The 14,913-nt window shown below is 41.3% G+C and overlaps 1 protein-coding gene across 2 annotated transcripts; it reads right to left on the reverse strand.

Annotated features, from left to right (window-relative positions):
• Window positions 1-700: 700 nt before the first annotated feature.
• LOC125903288 (monocarboxylate transporter 12-B-like) lies at window positions 701-14,407 on the reverse strand. Of its 2 annotated transcripts, XM_049600119.1 has the most exons (10): window positions 14,027-14,407; window positions 12,811-12,859; window positions 10,356-10,720; window positions 8,288-8,391; window positions 7,219-7,362; window positions 6,232-6,327; window positions 5,846-6,002; window positions 4,070-4,822; window positions 3,730-3,989; window positions 701-2,154 (listed from the first exon to the last, which is right to left on the reverse strand). In XM_049600119.1, exons 3-10 carry the CDS (start codon window positions 10,490-10,492, stop codon window positions 1,973-1,975), a joined length of 1,833 nt encoding a protein of 610 aa, XP_049456076.1. In that variant the 5' UTR covers window positions 10,493-10,720; window positions 12,811-12,859; window positions 14,027-14,407; the 3' UTR covers window positions 701-1,972. The 2 variants fall into 2 exon arrangements, with proteins under 2 accessions (XP_049456076.1, XP_049456077.1); XM_049600120.1 differs by lacking the exon at window positions 14,027-14,407 and having other exon boundaries at window positions 12,811-12,943.
• Window positions 14,408-14,913: the final 506 nt, after the last annotated feature.

Here is a 14,913-nt window from a genome sequence, read left to right on the forward strand (position 1 = left end):
AAACATGTTTGAGGGGTTAAAGGTTGAGTTAGCCCCAGGTGTTAGCTAGGTTAGCTTAGCATGAAGTCTGGTTCGTAGAGATAGCTGAACCTAAATGAGTCATTCAGGTGATTCTCAGTATTTGGGGACCTTAACAACTACGGTAAAGGTATTCAAATTACCTTCTAGTTTTTTCAAACATCCCTAGTTAATTATGTTTCAGAGAAACCGATGTTCAGCTCTGTGACCGGAAATTATGCTAACAAACTAGCTGAAGGAAGCCGTAATTATAACCTCGGCACCTGTTAACGGTTGTGGGTTGGTCACATAACGTTAGCACTTCCGGCGCAAAACTTAAAAGTAATTTAGTGTTTTACCTGTTCTCTAGCAGAGAGTTGCATCTTCAAATGGATCTTCATAATCTTACAGGTGCCTACCGTCTTGCCAGGGTGGTAAAATATTTGCCCGTGGCGAAACAAACCGTTTAAATTTAATATTTCCATATTAGCAACAACCGAGTAGCCGAACCGCTAATGCTCCGTGTCTTGTGACGACACTGAAACGCTGTGCTGTGATTGGCTAAATGGCTACCACTGCAATACATGGCAAAATAAAGGCACACATTTAAAATGTAAGAAACACCCACACAAACATGATTAAATGAATATACATTTAATTTATTTAACAACACTATCATATTTATGTTCTCAGCACTCACCAAACACAACCATCACTCATGACTTTGATACGCTTGAGTGATATTTTTAATGTGGTTTCCATGGACAAAGAAGTTGATGGTTTGCTGTAGGAAAGCACACAGTCTGACACAAATGCTCATGTTCTTCTTAATAAAATCAAAGACCCACAAGCACTATTATTTCTCTAATTCTTCTAAAGTTGCTCTACCTAGCTGGCACACGACTGGCCTTCAACGTTGAAGATCTGTTTCAACGTTGAAACAATTTTGAAACCACATTTCAAGTTCATGAAACAACACTGAAACAGCATTGCGAAATCAACGCTGATTCATCTTTCACAATCAAACCAGAATTCAACAGTAATTCAACCACTGATTCAACAGTGAATAAACATTAGAATGCCAGCTGGGTGATATCTAATTCAAGGTACACCCATTTGCAGTCGCTGTAGCATGTAGCACCACTTTTCAGAATTCTTCTTACAAGTTACACAGAATGGCTGAATATAAGCACCAGTCCACACTTTATTTTATTTTATCCAGCTTTCCAAGTATGAGGGAACCGGCACCGTGTCTGTCTGCCTGTAAACTCTTGTTTTTGAAATTATTATTATTCTCTAATAGATTCAGATTTAGATTACTTTTTACATAATGACACTGCAAATTTTTACTCTGTAAAAAAAATGTACCACAGTGATGTGGGAAGCCTGTAAATGTACGGCAGAGCGATGTAGCCATTTGTAGAGTGAGGGTACGTAACTTTGGATATTGCACAAAACAGTTTGTGATAATACTACACAGAAAATCTTGTTTTCAAAAGCAAAATTACAGACAAAGGAACATTTTTTTTCAGTCTTTTAAAGCACTTCTTTAAAATGTTTACACTGTCTTGGAGCCTGGTGCCTGGTGCATAGGGTAGCCTAATGCGTGGTAATAAAATATTAATCATAATCACCGGGCAAAATGGATAATTTTGGCAAATACTCTTAAAAATTATAGAAGCTACACTATCAAAAAGCTCACTATAGCAATATTAATGACAACCTGCTTGCAATTTTTGGCTTTGATAAGGAATGCTCTTTGGTTTTACAAAACAAAATATGAGCATTGAACAAACAGAAAACTGTCATCGAAAAAATATTATTTTAACATAATCTGTTTGTCTCAAAGTCACATTGTTTCTTTAAAAAAGGCACAGGTTCAGGTATGATGCACATCAAAGTAGCACCTGATCACACCAGCAGTGATGAGATGCACATCCGTGCAGATGGAGGAGCAGCATCTTGATTAGCATTGTCATATGATGTCCTGCTGAGCCGCAGCAGTAGTGTGATTGGGATTGAAACGTGTAGCAGATTTAAACCTCTGGCAACGTCTGACTAACAAGGCAGCAGACAACACTGCAGAGCTGAGCATGAAGGAAGCCCCGCTGAGGAAGAAGGTTGCTGCGTAGTTTCCTGTCCTGTCTACCAACCAACCTGGAGACAGAGAAACAGGAAAGATGTGTTACACCTCAGAAGAAAACTAGAAATACTGTCGCACAGTTGCATGCCTCTGCCAGCCAGTCACATTATGGTTTAACTCCTCATCTGTCCAGACTCATATGTAGCCACCACGGCTTACAGTACTTTAAATGTGGATGTTGCTGCAAAGAGGCTACGCATTCTAATACATGGCTGCTTCACACACATGTTCAACCATCCCGTGTAATCAATCTATGTTTTTTTCCCACAGTGATTAGTATCTGGTTCCTAAAATGTTGAGGCAGAGGGTACTTGCTGAGGCTCTGGTAGAGGGGTCAGTAAATAGTTTGTTGGGCACAGATAAACAGAGATCTGTGTGGGTACATGAGATCCTAAAAAAGAGGGTGGATCATAGGAGTACTATCTGTTGGTCCAGGAGCTTCTCCTCCATGATGGCTGTTTCCAGGCATATTTTAGGATGACTCAGGGGCAATCTGACAACCTGCTCTCTATGGGCGGGCCATATTGCTCTGGGTATCCAGCAACCCCTACCACCAGTTTCTCCTCCATTGTTTACCGACTGTTAACTTGTTGTCATGACTACCACAGAAGGCCCGCCTCTCAAATCATCCAATTGGACAATGGGACAAAAAGATGACTAAAAAAAGGATGACATGGGGTGTTTTTCTGTTCTGAGTTGAAGTTTTTTCAACTAGAAGAGTTCAGAGCGCTCTGGCAAAAACGCCAGGCACCTAGAGCTCAGAAACGCGAGGTGCAATGCAATGCAAAAACCGCAAGCAAAAGGCTTCATTCTCATTAAAAACAATTACAAAAAGGCACCTCCAGCTGCTAAAACACTTTCTGTGTGATGCTGACCTGGTCAGCGTTTATACCTATTAGACATTTGTGTAAAATTTTGTTGTAATTCATGTATGAATTACGGCAAAAAATATGTTTTGTGGGGTCACAGTGACCTTTGACAACCAGAATCTAATCAGTTTATCACTGAATCCAAATGGATGTTTGTGCCAAATTTGAGGAAATTCCCTCAAGCGGTTCAGAGATAGCATGTTCCAGAGAATGGGGTGGACAGACGGACAGCTGTCGCGGATGTGGAGGCATAAAAACACATAACCAAATGCCTTCTGTAGCTCCAACAAGTCAGCTAGCTTTGATCCCGTCCTTGTTCTCCTCAGTTGATGTGCAAAACTGAGAACAAATATTTTCGTAATGGATATAATGACCAGGGAAGTGGACAGGAAATCATGTTTACTGCATTATGGCACAAAATCATGAGACAGTTATATTTTTTTCTGGAAGCAGCAGATGCTACAGGGAGTAAAAGGCCAATGTATTAATCACTAAGACATTTGTATGCTCTTCAGTAAAGAGAATAGTGGTAGTATACATATAGTCAAGGTCTAGAAGTCTGTGATGAGACTGAAGCCAGCAAATCATCTTAACCCTGGTCCCATTGGTTTATGGTTTATATGTCAAGATCTCAAAATGAATGTGACAGTGATATCCACATGAGCTTTACATGACACCTTCAAACACAGCAGCGGTTGTAATAAGTTAATAAACACTTACCTCCTATTGGTGGGCTGATCAGGTAGGGAATGGCATGCAGGAAGTAGACCGCACCCAGAGCAGAGGTCAGGTAGGTGGAGCCCACGACATCAGAGGTCACCACTGGAATGAGCGCCACATACGCCCCGTCAAAGTACCCGTAGAGAACGGAAAATGGGACAAGGAGGGAGAAGGAGTGAAGGAGGTGGACGAACATACAGCAGAGCCCCTCCATGCCGATCGCCATCATATAGCTCAGCAGGCGATACCTCTTCAGATACCTGGAGGGAAGACTATCTGTCAGTTTGGTGCTTTAATTAAATATCTGCCACACAAAAAAACACCTACAGCCTCTACTTACTTCCTGTCTGTGATCCATCCAAAGGTGATGTTACCCACAATCCCGCTGACTCCAAACATGGACATGAGGAAGGCGGCCTGCTGGTGCTCCAGCCCCATGCTGAGGGCGTAAGGGACCAGGTAAACTACTGGAGCGCTGCAGCCATAAGCCAGGAACAGGAAGGACACAGACAGAATCAGGAAGTTGGGTATCGAGAGGAATCCAAACTCTTCCCTGGACTTGAGACAGAAACCGTGACCTCTGGACGAAGTCTGTGTGCTCACTAAAGCCTCTGGAGGAAGGCTAATGGTTTTATCTAAGTGGTAGGTATCTGTTGGTGTGACTTCAGTGAGTTTTAAGTCTTCTACCTTAGCTGCCTTGTTGTTCAAGTTCATGCTTTCCACCAATTTCAAGTCCTCCATTGGGCTACCATTTGCTACTTTATGACCTGAGATCTCCCCTAGCACCGTCTCTGTTAGCTTGTTGCTAAATAAAATACACTCAGCTATCTTCAGATCTGTTAAACTCGGATCAGGCGGGCTCAAGCTTGGTATCAGCACTATGCCCCCCTCTGTGAGTTTGTTGTTTTCAAGTCCAAAGTTTCTGAATGCTCCGTTGGCTATGAGCAACCTTTGAGTATCAATTAAATTGTTGCTATCTAGCTGCTTCGCCTCCACTTGGCTGCGCTCAGTTGGCACTTGCTCCGAGTCATTTGAATCCAGCGCAGTTGTCATGCAGTCTGTCTCCAGGTTTGCCATATGGTTCTCCCATATCCTTTAGATGGAAAATACAGAATAGAAGAAAACACATTGGAATGGAACAAGAAATTGAATTTAGTATATTTTAGTTCTTTGCTTTCTGACAAGCGTTAAATGAGAAGATCTATACCACCCTCATGTCCATGCATTGACTACAGAGCTAGTGTGAGAACACAGTTAGCTTAGCTTAGCATAAAGATGGAGAAAGCTAGCCTGTCTCTGTCCAAAGTTCAGATATGTATCTCTGTAGAAATACCACAATGTAAGAACATCAAGTGATAGTTTTACAGGGCGTTATGTACTGGACTATTTCTTGGCCAGGGGTAGTGACTTCCTGGAGTCTCCGCTGGTTGCCTGGTTTGTCAGGAAGTCACCACTCCCTCCAAAACCACAACTTCACATTTTCACCTCTCCTTTTGTGTATGGATTCAACAAATGTATTAAACCCTTTCTCCATTGGCACTATTGGCTGCACCAAGTAAAGTCATGCCGCGCTGATTTTTGCTTCCATTGTCAGTTCAGACATGCTGTGTGACGGTAAAGCCACACCGGAGATGAACCGTCTCAGGAGTAGGTCCAAAATCCAGGGTGCCTGCCCTCAAGCGGGTGACGATGACGTCTCGCCGACCACAGGAGACCAGAGAAAAGTGTTTTTTCAAAGTCTCTGTGTTCAGCTCTCAGAACGTCTGTAGCTTCTAACTGAATCTCTGTGGTCTGGAGTTTAGTTTCTCTCCTGCGTCCTGTTTTTACTTTAGATATCTGCTTAATTTTACTGTTTCATGTTCGCTATCCGCCATAGTATTAGTCAAGTATATAATGTATTAGCTACTGAGTTTTAGAAGTGTTTAGGGGGTGAACTTTTCAGCACTGTCTTCATGCTGAGCTATTCAGCTCCTCATTCTAGCCCCACAGTTAGCGCACAGACACAGACGGTTGTATTAATATTCTCATCAAAAAAGTGAATAAGCATGTTTCCCAAAATCTCCAACTATTAATCATTTCAGGAATAAGTCATCAATAGAATGAATAAAAGACTAACCTTTCACTTCTCCTTGGTTCCAGCGGCCTCATCAGAGCACCACAGACACACAGGTTGGAAACAAACCCTCCCAGGATGAGCAGAGCTCCTCTCCAGGAGTAACGCTCTATGAGCAGCTGGACTGCAGGAGCCAGGATGAACGTCCCGATGCCGCTCCCTGAAGATGAGGTGAAATTGGATTTGATGGGATGAAATGAGGCAGGGAGAGTAGAGGAGAAGCACGAGTAGAGGAACTTAGGAACAGACTAGAGAAAAGCGCAGATGCAAACTAAGTGTGGTCAAAAGAATGCGAGAGAAGAAGAATGAAGGAGTAGAAGAGAGGAGATGGGGAAGTGAGGTGTGAATGACAAGAAGACAAAGCAACAGGTAAGTAAAGGTGTCACTACCAGACATGGCGATGCCATAGGCCAGGGCTTTCCTCTCACTGAAGTACCTCCCAACCATCGCTATAGCTGGTGTGTAGCTGAGAGCAAAGCCAAGACCTGTGGAGGATGGATATGTTGCCAAATCTACACAGACGTTGTTTGGGTGTCAAAGGATATGACACCCTGATACACCCTGCAATATATACATTACATTACATTCATTTACAATCTGTTAAAATAAATGTATTCAACCTCCTCAGGAACATGAAAAGTCATCAGAAATGTTAGGTGCATCCATCGAAAACAAACAACTAAGGTGTTCAGTTCTACAGTAGAAGTTTTAAAAGACATGAGACATCAGTGAGTGTGTGCATGGGGTGTAGACTGAAAAATAAAACACTGTCAAAGGGTCAGACCCTTACATGTAAAGCGTGAGGCCTTACTCTCTATGGGGAAGGTTTGTAGGGTGATTAAACACACAAAAAAACATTCAGTACTTTACTTTTTCAGTAAATTGATGATTTCTTTCAATAGTGTTGTCATCAGTGCAAATAAAATGCCATTTTTGGAGGTTAAACTGAAGTAAGACAACCTCTGGCTCCGCCCTCATATGGTAATAAAGTTTACACCCCAAACTGGTGAAATGCAGATTGCGATTCAGCTCAATGGGTATTCATTTCCAAGCTAACTGAGGGTGCTCCTGAGCCATCATACTATAAAGGCACACCCTGACACCTCCACTACCGTGGCTAAATGTGTGTAGAAGGTGGGGAGAGCTAAAGATCTACTATGAAATGGTGGGCATTAGTCCAACACCTCTAGCTGCAAGGAATGCAGAGATCAAACCAAGTTCTTAAAGCCTGTAGCTGAAAATGAGCAGATACATAGACTACAGCACTGATCAGATGTGTTGCACGTTTCTCATTGATTAAGTGAAACTCTGATCTTTCTCTGTCCTTTGTCCTTGTGGTTTTTTTTTTTGGTAGGGAATGTGAGGTGCTTGTGTACCTGTGAGGATGCCCAGGGAGATGTACAGATATTCCAGACTGTTAGCGAAGGAGCTGAGGACCAGACCAGCAGAGGACAGCAGACCTCCCACCATCACTGTGGCTCTGCAGGACAGATGGTTCCCAAGGAAACCACCCAGAGGAGCTGGAGACACAGTTTGTGTAGATTATTTTACCCACAACAACTCATATATATGCTGGGTATAAAACCTGTACACATGCAAATGCATTATTTAGCACTTAATTTGAACAGATCTTTCATTTCACTTCAGTCTTGATGTACCCATACTCTGTTTTTGTCTTATGATTTGTTGACCTTTTGTTAGTTTTGTACCGTGGTCCTGGTTTCATTTCAACTCTATGTTTTAATAGTTGGAATAGTAAATAAATTAGAACTTTCTTACCCTTGTATGGGCTGGACTGTTTCATTTCTGCAGCTGTCAGTGCATTTTTTTAGATTTTTTTTTTTGTCTGTAACAAGACTCTTAGCCGTCAAGTAACATTTTCTAATTTTCAATTTGGATCTGAATGAAAACACAAACACTAAAACACAAATATGGAATGCATGTGTGAGTTTTGCAATCATGTAAGGGCCATAGGGCACGAGAAAAAATTAATCAGTTTTAGGAAACTGTACCAAACAGACAAACACTCTTGTACTCAAATAAATAAATAAATAAATAAATAAAAAATACTTATCTTACTTCTATTGTTACTCTATTAGGCACTGGTTTTTGCTTTTGCTGCTTAAACACTTTATATCTTGTGTATTTTGAATATTTTGACTGATATCTAATTCTCCATTGTTTGAAAAACTGGACCCCGTGTGTGACCCTGACTCCGGGGAACCCACTGGTTGTCCTGGCTGTTACTGGTTTGTGAACTTTAATCGTTATTGCTGTTTTTGTGTAACTGTAACTGAAGCATTCTTTGCACAAGAATTTCTGTCGGGATAAAAAAGGTTCCATTGAACTGAATTGAATTGGAAACAAGTGAATTTTGCTTTGTCAACTTTGTTTTAACTGCAGCATCGAGCTGCCTTCAGGTACAGGTGTTGTTGACAGTCTTACCACAGAGCATGGTGGTGGAGTCGATGAGACTGTGGATCCAGGCAGTGGTGGAATAATCCTTCTCAAAGTGCAGCTGGAACTCCACAAAGAACATGGACACACATCTGGACACAGAGACAGAGGGAGGTCGGCTTTATTAGTGCATTTTACAGCAAGCTTTTACAATTGCTATTGAAATGCTGTCACTGTCTGGAAGGTGTTCCTCCTCTGCCACACAAAACACGATACATTATCTAGTTTGTTGGGAGCAAACAGACGCAGAGTCAGTTCTTTAGATGAGGCGATAAACTGAGGATCCAAGATTCTGCAAGACTATGGCCTGATTTTCTTTTTTATTCAGGTCAATGCGAGAACTTGATTTAGATCATACAAGGTGCCAGCATCATACCACAGCTGATAACGTAGTGTTCAGTGAGCTGTTTATTAGTTTATGTCTGTCATTTATATTCATAAATCTCAAGGCTCTGTCCTCCTCACCCTCCTTAACCTCCTTTTTATGACTCTCATTGTCCATTGTGCAACCTCAGGGGAAAGTCATGTCTCATGGCACCAGATCACATAAGACCTGCGTGAACGTTGAGGCAAGAGGATCATAAAGCCAGTCACTGAGTTCACATTCATTTGCAGAAATGTTTTCCACTTTCTTTTTACTGACTATCACTTCATCATCATAGGCAAACATGCATGAAGAAAAGCCCGTACTCCTGTGCTGTAATTATTTTTTCCAATATGCACATTTTTAAGAAGAAATTAGCAGATTCCATTTAATTATTTAAGTAGTATGCAAATACTCTTGACAAAGGTCCAGAGGGACCAAAACGTTAGTATAACAATGTATAACAATATATAACAATTGTGATGCTGAACAGGAGCAGTGAGCATGCATCTTCCTTCTCAAGAATCAAAGGCAGTGGCAGTGGAAATCACATGTCAGATACCAGCTGAGTTAGGTAGGCAATATGCTGGCTGAGCAAAAATTGGGAGCTGGAAACATCTCAGCAGGATTGTAAGGTCTTGGTGGAAAAAGAACATATTGCTGCGGAAGCAGGTTAAGTGGCTTAAACAATATGAGCTGACGAGGAATGTAGGGCTGCCAAGTAATAATGCAGAGGTGTTAATGAGCAAAGCTAAGAACATGAAGCCGTCTTAAGAACAGCTGATTGCCACACAATCCTGCACGTCCAGAAGCTACCTGCAGGAACACCAAAGGATCTCAGTGTCTGATGTTGTTCCAGGCCAACGCATCATGTTTTCAGGGTTCTTCCTTCCTCTGACAGGGAAATACAAAAATACTCCACAAAAGGTCACTCCCATAATTCTGCCAGAGCTGTGAAACTAAGCATCTCTCAGGAGCTGGAAACAAAAACTCCACAAAGTTAGCTTACTGTAACATTCTCGGTTTTGTTATATTCCCTGTTTTATTCTGACACACTAACCTCTCGTGTCATTGCAGCGTCCTGTGTTTTCACGCCACTTACTCACCTGCCCAATTATCCTCTTATCCATCCCTGTATATATTTATGTACCCACCAGTTCTGCCAGATTGTTTTTGCGCCATCACATCATAGCTTTCTATTAATCTCTGTGTTTGATTCCCTGGATTTTTTTTTAACTTTGCCTGTTTTGGATCGAAGGATTTTTTTTTTGCCTTCTCCCTGTCTGATTTGTTAGCTTTTTTGACTATTATATTCAACATTGCTTATCACAAAAAAACTCTTTCCTGGAAATGGTGTGAGTCTTACATGAATGTTGGAGTGAAATTCCTTGCTTTGCCAGGATCTGCACATAAATAGGGACGACAGAAAAGAAAGGAGACCAACTCAGAAAGCTGCTCCAAGCCAGGCTGAAGAGGTGAGAGGTAGCCAAGAGGTTGCTAGCATCACTGAAGGAGCCACCAGGCCGACCACTGTCTCAGTTTTTATATATGCGTTGATATGAGTAGAGCAAATCTGGGGACCTTTCACTGGACCTTTTCAGTTCTATGGGAGTATATCAATTAGTTTACCGCAACTCTACACACACACACACACACACACACACACACACACACACACACACAGACAGTCACCTCGTCACTGCCCGGATGCAGATGGTGGCGAGGAAACACCCAGCGACGATCATCCAACCCCAGCCACCTTCTGGTGGGGTCGTGACCCCAGACGCTCTCCTGCCTCCGTCGTGCTTCTCCTTCTTGGTGAGTGCCATTGCTCCAGCCAATCACAAAGCAGAATGACATAAGTGTCTATGCTTACTGTTACAAGGGTTTCTGGAGGTCACAGTTCCTCTACTCAATGTTCTCCTTTTGTCTCTAAATATATGACACGTTTTCATTGGCTGGGCTTGTTTCGTCACAGCTGCAGTCGAGATCTTCATGAAACTTAAAGGACCTTCTTCTCTTTTGGTTTGCTTCTTCTTCCTCTCCTTACTCAATCACTGAGAAAACAGGGAAATCAAAACAGGCAGAAATTACAACATGAACAAGCACACCGTGGAAGTAGTCATTAGGATTTATCCTCTGCAGAACCATGACTGTCAGGGCAGTCCATTTAATAGTTGCTGAGATATTTGAATCAGGAAGTGGTGCACTCATTTATATTTGCTTGGATTAGCAGAATAAGAAATGGGTAGTTAGTATTATCAGTATAGCTGAGTAGACCCACAGAAACCCAACTGGGTTATTGTAGTTAAATTGATCGAATTAAATTGAGACTTCAGTCACAGAAAATCTCAAACAAACATATTTTTTTTGCCAAACAAAGGAGGAGACAGAGGAATAATTCAGCCATGTTCCTGCTCAGCATGAAGAACTTTTCAGAACTGACCTGGAAACTTAGTGTGAACACATTTTGCACATACTTTTTGCTGCAAGATAAAGTGAGTAATTTACTTCTGTACTTCTGCTTTTCCTCATCTGGTCAGGCACAAGCCTGCTAAAGAAAACACCAGGCAAGAAACACCGGCCCCTCTGCTGTCAGAGCACTGAAAAAGAAAATACTTCTTAGCAGCCATGGGTTTAAAACCTTGTACTGCACAGAGAGACAACATACTGGCATTAAACAACAGCCTCAACAACAGGTAGGAATCACAGACAGCTTGTTGGGACCCCGTCAGAGGTCAGGATCAGATCAGCTACAGCTTCCCTGAAAAGGTAGTGTGCTGGCTCAGTGTGTCTGAGGTTGACTTTTTCATATGCTAACTGGTAAATCCTCATTGTTTGTATTTGATAATCACACCCTGAGGCTGAGCTCCACACTCTGGGTTCATCGCTCTAATGTGTCTTTTATTTCCATGTGAAAAGCTCAGACCTTCCAGCTGTGCTGTTTTTGCATTTCAGCTACCTGGTCTGATTCAGGTCGTTACGACCCGGGGGTGGGGGTGATAAGAAGATTGGAAGCACACCTCAGCTGCAGGTAAGCCACCTTTCCATTAGGAAATAAAACAATAAAAGGCACACTGCCAAACTTATTGAAGCATAAAAAGAGGGTATCCAAAGTACAGTCATATCTGCTCTGTTGAAACTGCTTGTGCGCCCATTCAAAGGTTCATTTGCCCCTTCCTGTGGGAAGTCTTTGTGACAAACAGGCTGTAAAGCATGGGCGTCCAAACTCTTTTTAAACGTGAACATATACCTGGGGGCCAGCTATATCCTGTCATTTGCTCGGTAAGCATTAGTTCAGCCTGCACAGTTCCTACTCGCTGCATGACTGTTAACTATTCGATAGTGCTGCTATTGTGAAGGGAACTTGCTTGATCAACTAAATCAGCAGCAGACTATATTTAGAATATTGTGATAGACAAGCTGGGGTCATTTAAACTCAGTCCACGGGCCACCATTGATCCCTGGCCCAGACTTTGGACACATCTGCTGTAAAGTTTACATAATGTGTGTGTGTGCCAATTGACAGCACGTGCACGTCACCAACAGAGAATTCCCTTCCTGCTGCAAAGTAAACTGGCAATGAGTCATGAAAACAGCACAGATGTACTGAAAGCTGAACGCCACAAGAACTCCACTTCTCCTGTTTGTGTTAATTCAGAATGGGGTAAAGAAATGTAAAGTGTATCGGAAAAAATGTGCGTGCAAATCTGCTTGACAAATAATTAACATGGGAACTGTAAATGTTGATTGCAGCTGATGTCTGAAAAGAAAAATGAAAATGAAAGAGAATTGTTGTGTCTGTAAAATCTAGCATTTAGCTGCAATATATATCATCCACATGCACATTGTCTTTGTATAATTGGAGCTTTTATTTTGCAGTTCAACACATATAAGCATCTGTTTTGTTTCAGTGAGAGGATTTTTCTTTGTATAACAGATTTTTTTTTATCAATACTGATACTAAAACTTAGATACTAAGCATACAAGATTTCATAAGGTTAAATTGAGGATGTTTAAAGTGAGAAAAACATCAATGTTCGTGAAGAGAACAAGGCAAAGGAGAGAAACGTAGACTGAGACTGGAGAGGAAGAGTGAAAGGCAAACACACAGAGAGAAGTAAAGAGAAAGTGTGTGTTGACTTACATCAGCTTCCAGTCGCTCTCTGCTCCTCTGTCACCACTTCACGGCTCAGCTGTTTGGGCAGACACACAAACAGGAGGTAAATTAAAATTAAAAAAAATAAACAAAGAAAGATTTTCTGCTGCTGCTGCCTGCAGACACCCTGATGGTGCTCTGCAACACAACTGAGCCCGCAAACTGAAGATATGGGGGGAGCAAGGCAGGGAGGAGGAGGAGGAGGAGGAGGAGTTGGAGAGGTGCCCAAAAGTTCCCACACAGACACCAGTAGCAACTTGGCTCCCTAATTTCACTTCATTGCTTTTTTATGACTATATTTTGTAATAATCCCATAATGTTGGGTACAACCTGCGCAGGTATGACGGAGCCTCTAGTTTACTGACTTTATCAGACTTTTTATCTCTTGTAGTAAAGATAGTTTTACTCCTCTCTTATGAAACAGTCTTAGCAGACAGTACTGTCTTTGTAAATTTGGTTGGTTGAGTGAATGTTAAACTACCTACAACTAAAAACTTGTATTGCTTTTCAATGCCACATAGGACAAATTTGACCCCATCCCCCGAATCAGTTAACTTACCTTTACTTTTAACACTTTGTTCATTGTTATATAAACCAGTGTAGGTACAACTGTGGAGTCAAATTTTTACATAAAAGTGAACATTAAAGCTTTTAAAGGAAATGACTGGGAATGATTCTGGTATTTTTGTCTGTCTTCTTCTTTATTAGTCTTTTTCTGTCTAGTCTTTTTCTTTATTTCTGTGTGCTTGTCTTTAAACCCATTTAAATCCCTGTTCATGCATGAATTATTACCACCTCAGATGTTTTAATTCCTCTTTAAACATCATTTTTTAAAACATGCATTTCTCAAGTAGTTTTTCATATCCACTCGGGTGGACAACATGTGTTTAATTTTTAAACTAAAAATATATGAACCAATTAAAAAATGATCTATATCATGTGAAACTATAAACATATATTTTGATGCTGTTAAACTAGTATGTTCACGTTTCGTTTCAACAAATTCTAACACTGTTCAATGCCACGCAAAAGCGCTGAACTTTCCTGACTCCTCAGCTTCTCCCCTCTTTTTCTACTCCTCCCTTCTATACCTTAATGGACAGGTGATTAATTGCAATTTCCTCACAACATATAAACAATATTTAAAAAATGTAACAACATTATTACTTCTTGATGTTACTTGATTTTTCTAGATTTTATTTACCTGCCAGGGTAATAGGAATGACAAGATATTCTGGGTCCATGTCATTGGTCTGACATCCCGTTGTTCCGATATGTGATTGCCACTTTCTTTTTCATTTTAACCCACACCATGATCTTTTCCTGACACTAACCAAGTGATTTTTGTGCCTAAACCTAACCAGACCTTAACCACAGGGCATCATGATGATTTCGGAACAATGGGACTTCAGAACAATGGGTTTAATATGGTCAGAACAATGGGATGTTGTCGGAATAATGGGCTGTCGGACCAATGGGCAGTTCCCGCTGTTCTTGAGGAGGACAGTATTTCTTGCTTTCCGTTGGCCATCTTGGTTTTGATGGACAACACCCGGCCAGTGGTGGCAGTGTATGGCATGGTGCAGTGTCTGTGTCCCTCTGCAGTTACGCCTCCAAAACACTAGTTGGCAGTAGGGTTTTTGTGAAATCCTGTAAAGTTTAGTTGATTCAAAACACACATTAAACACACATTAACATGGCTTAATAGAGACAATTTCAAACACAAGTACACAAAACAGCTTCACTATAACTCGCAGCATTCACAGACAAACACTTGTCTTTATCTGGACACATTTTCCCCACAAATACAACATGCTAATGTTATTAGCACAAGCCTATGGCATTTTATATTGTATAAATTAGCCTAGCAGCTAGCAGACTTTTCCTCTTCTCATCTAAAACCAGGGACAACAGCAACATTTAACAAAGGTAACTGCACATAATTTGGCTCCATTACAACTCACAAGGTTCACTGACAAAACAACTGTCTTATACTTAACACGTTTTTCATACAAATACAACATGCTAACGTTATTAGCACCAGCCTATGGTATTTTACATTGTATACATTAACCTAGCCTAGTGATGAGC

Source organism: Epinephelus fuscoguttatus, linkage group LG16 (assembly GCF_011397635.1).
Source record: "Epinephelus fuscoguttatus linkage group LG16, E.fuscoguttatus.final_Chr_v1".
Classification (NCBI taxonomy): Eukaryota; Metazoa; Chordata; class Actinopteri; order Perciformes; family Serranidae; genus Epinephelus; species Epinephelus fuscoguttatus.

Excerpts from the sequence above, each read along its gene's own strand:
- LOC125903288 (XM_049600119.1), bottom strand. The coding sequence starts at position 10,492 with ATGGCACTCACCAAGAAGGAGAAGCACGACGGAGGCAGGAGAGCGTCT. Across the intron at positions 4,823-5,845 it reads GAACCAAGGAGAAGTGAAAG|GATATGGGAGAACCATATGG; the intron begins GTTAGTCTTTTA and ends TTCCATCTAAAG. Across the intron at positions 2,155-3,729 it reads GATCAGCCCACCAATAGGAG|GTTGGTTGGTAGACAGGACA; the intron begins GTAAGTGTTTAT and ends CTCTGTCTCCAG.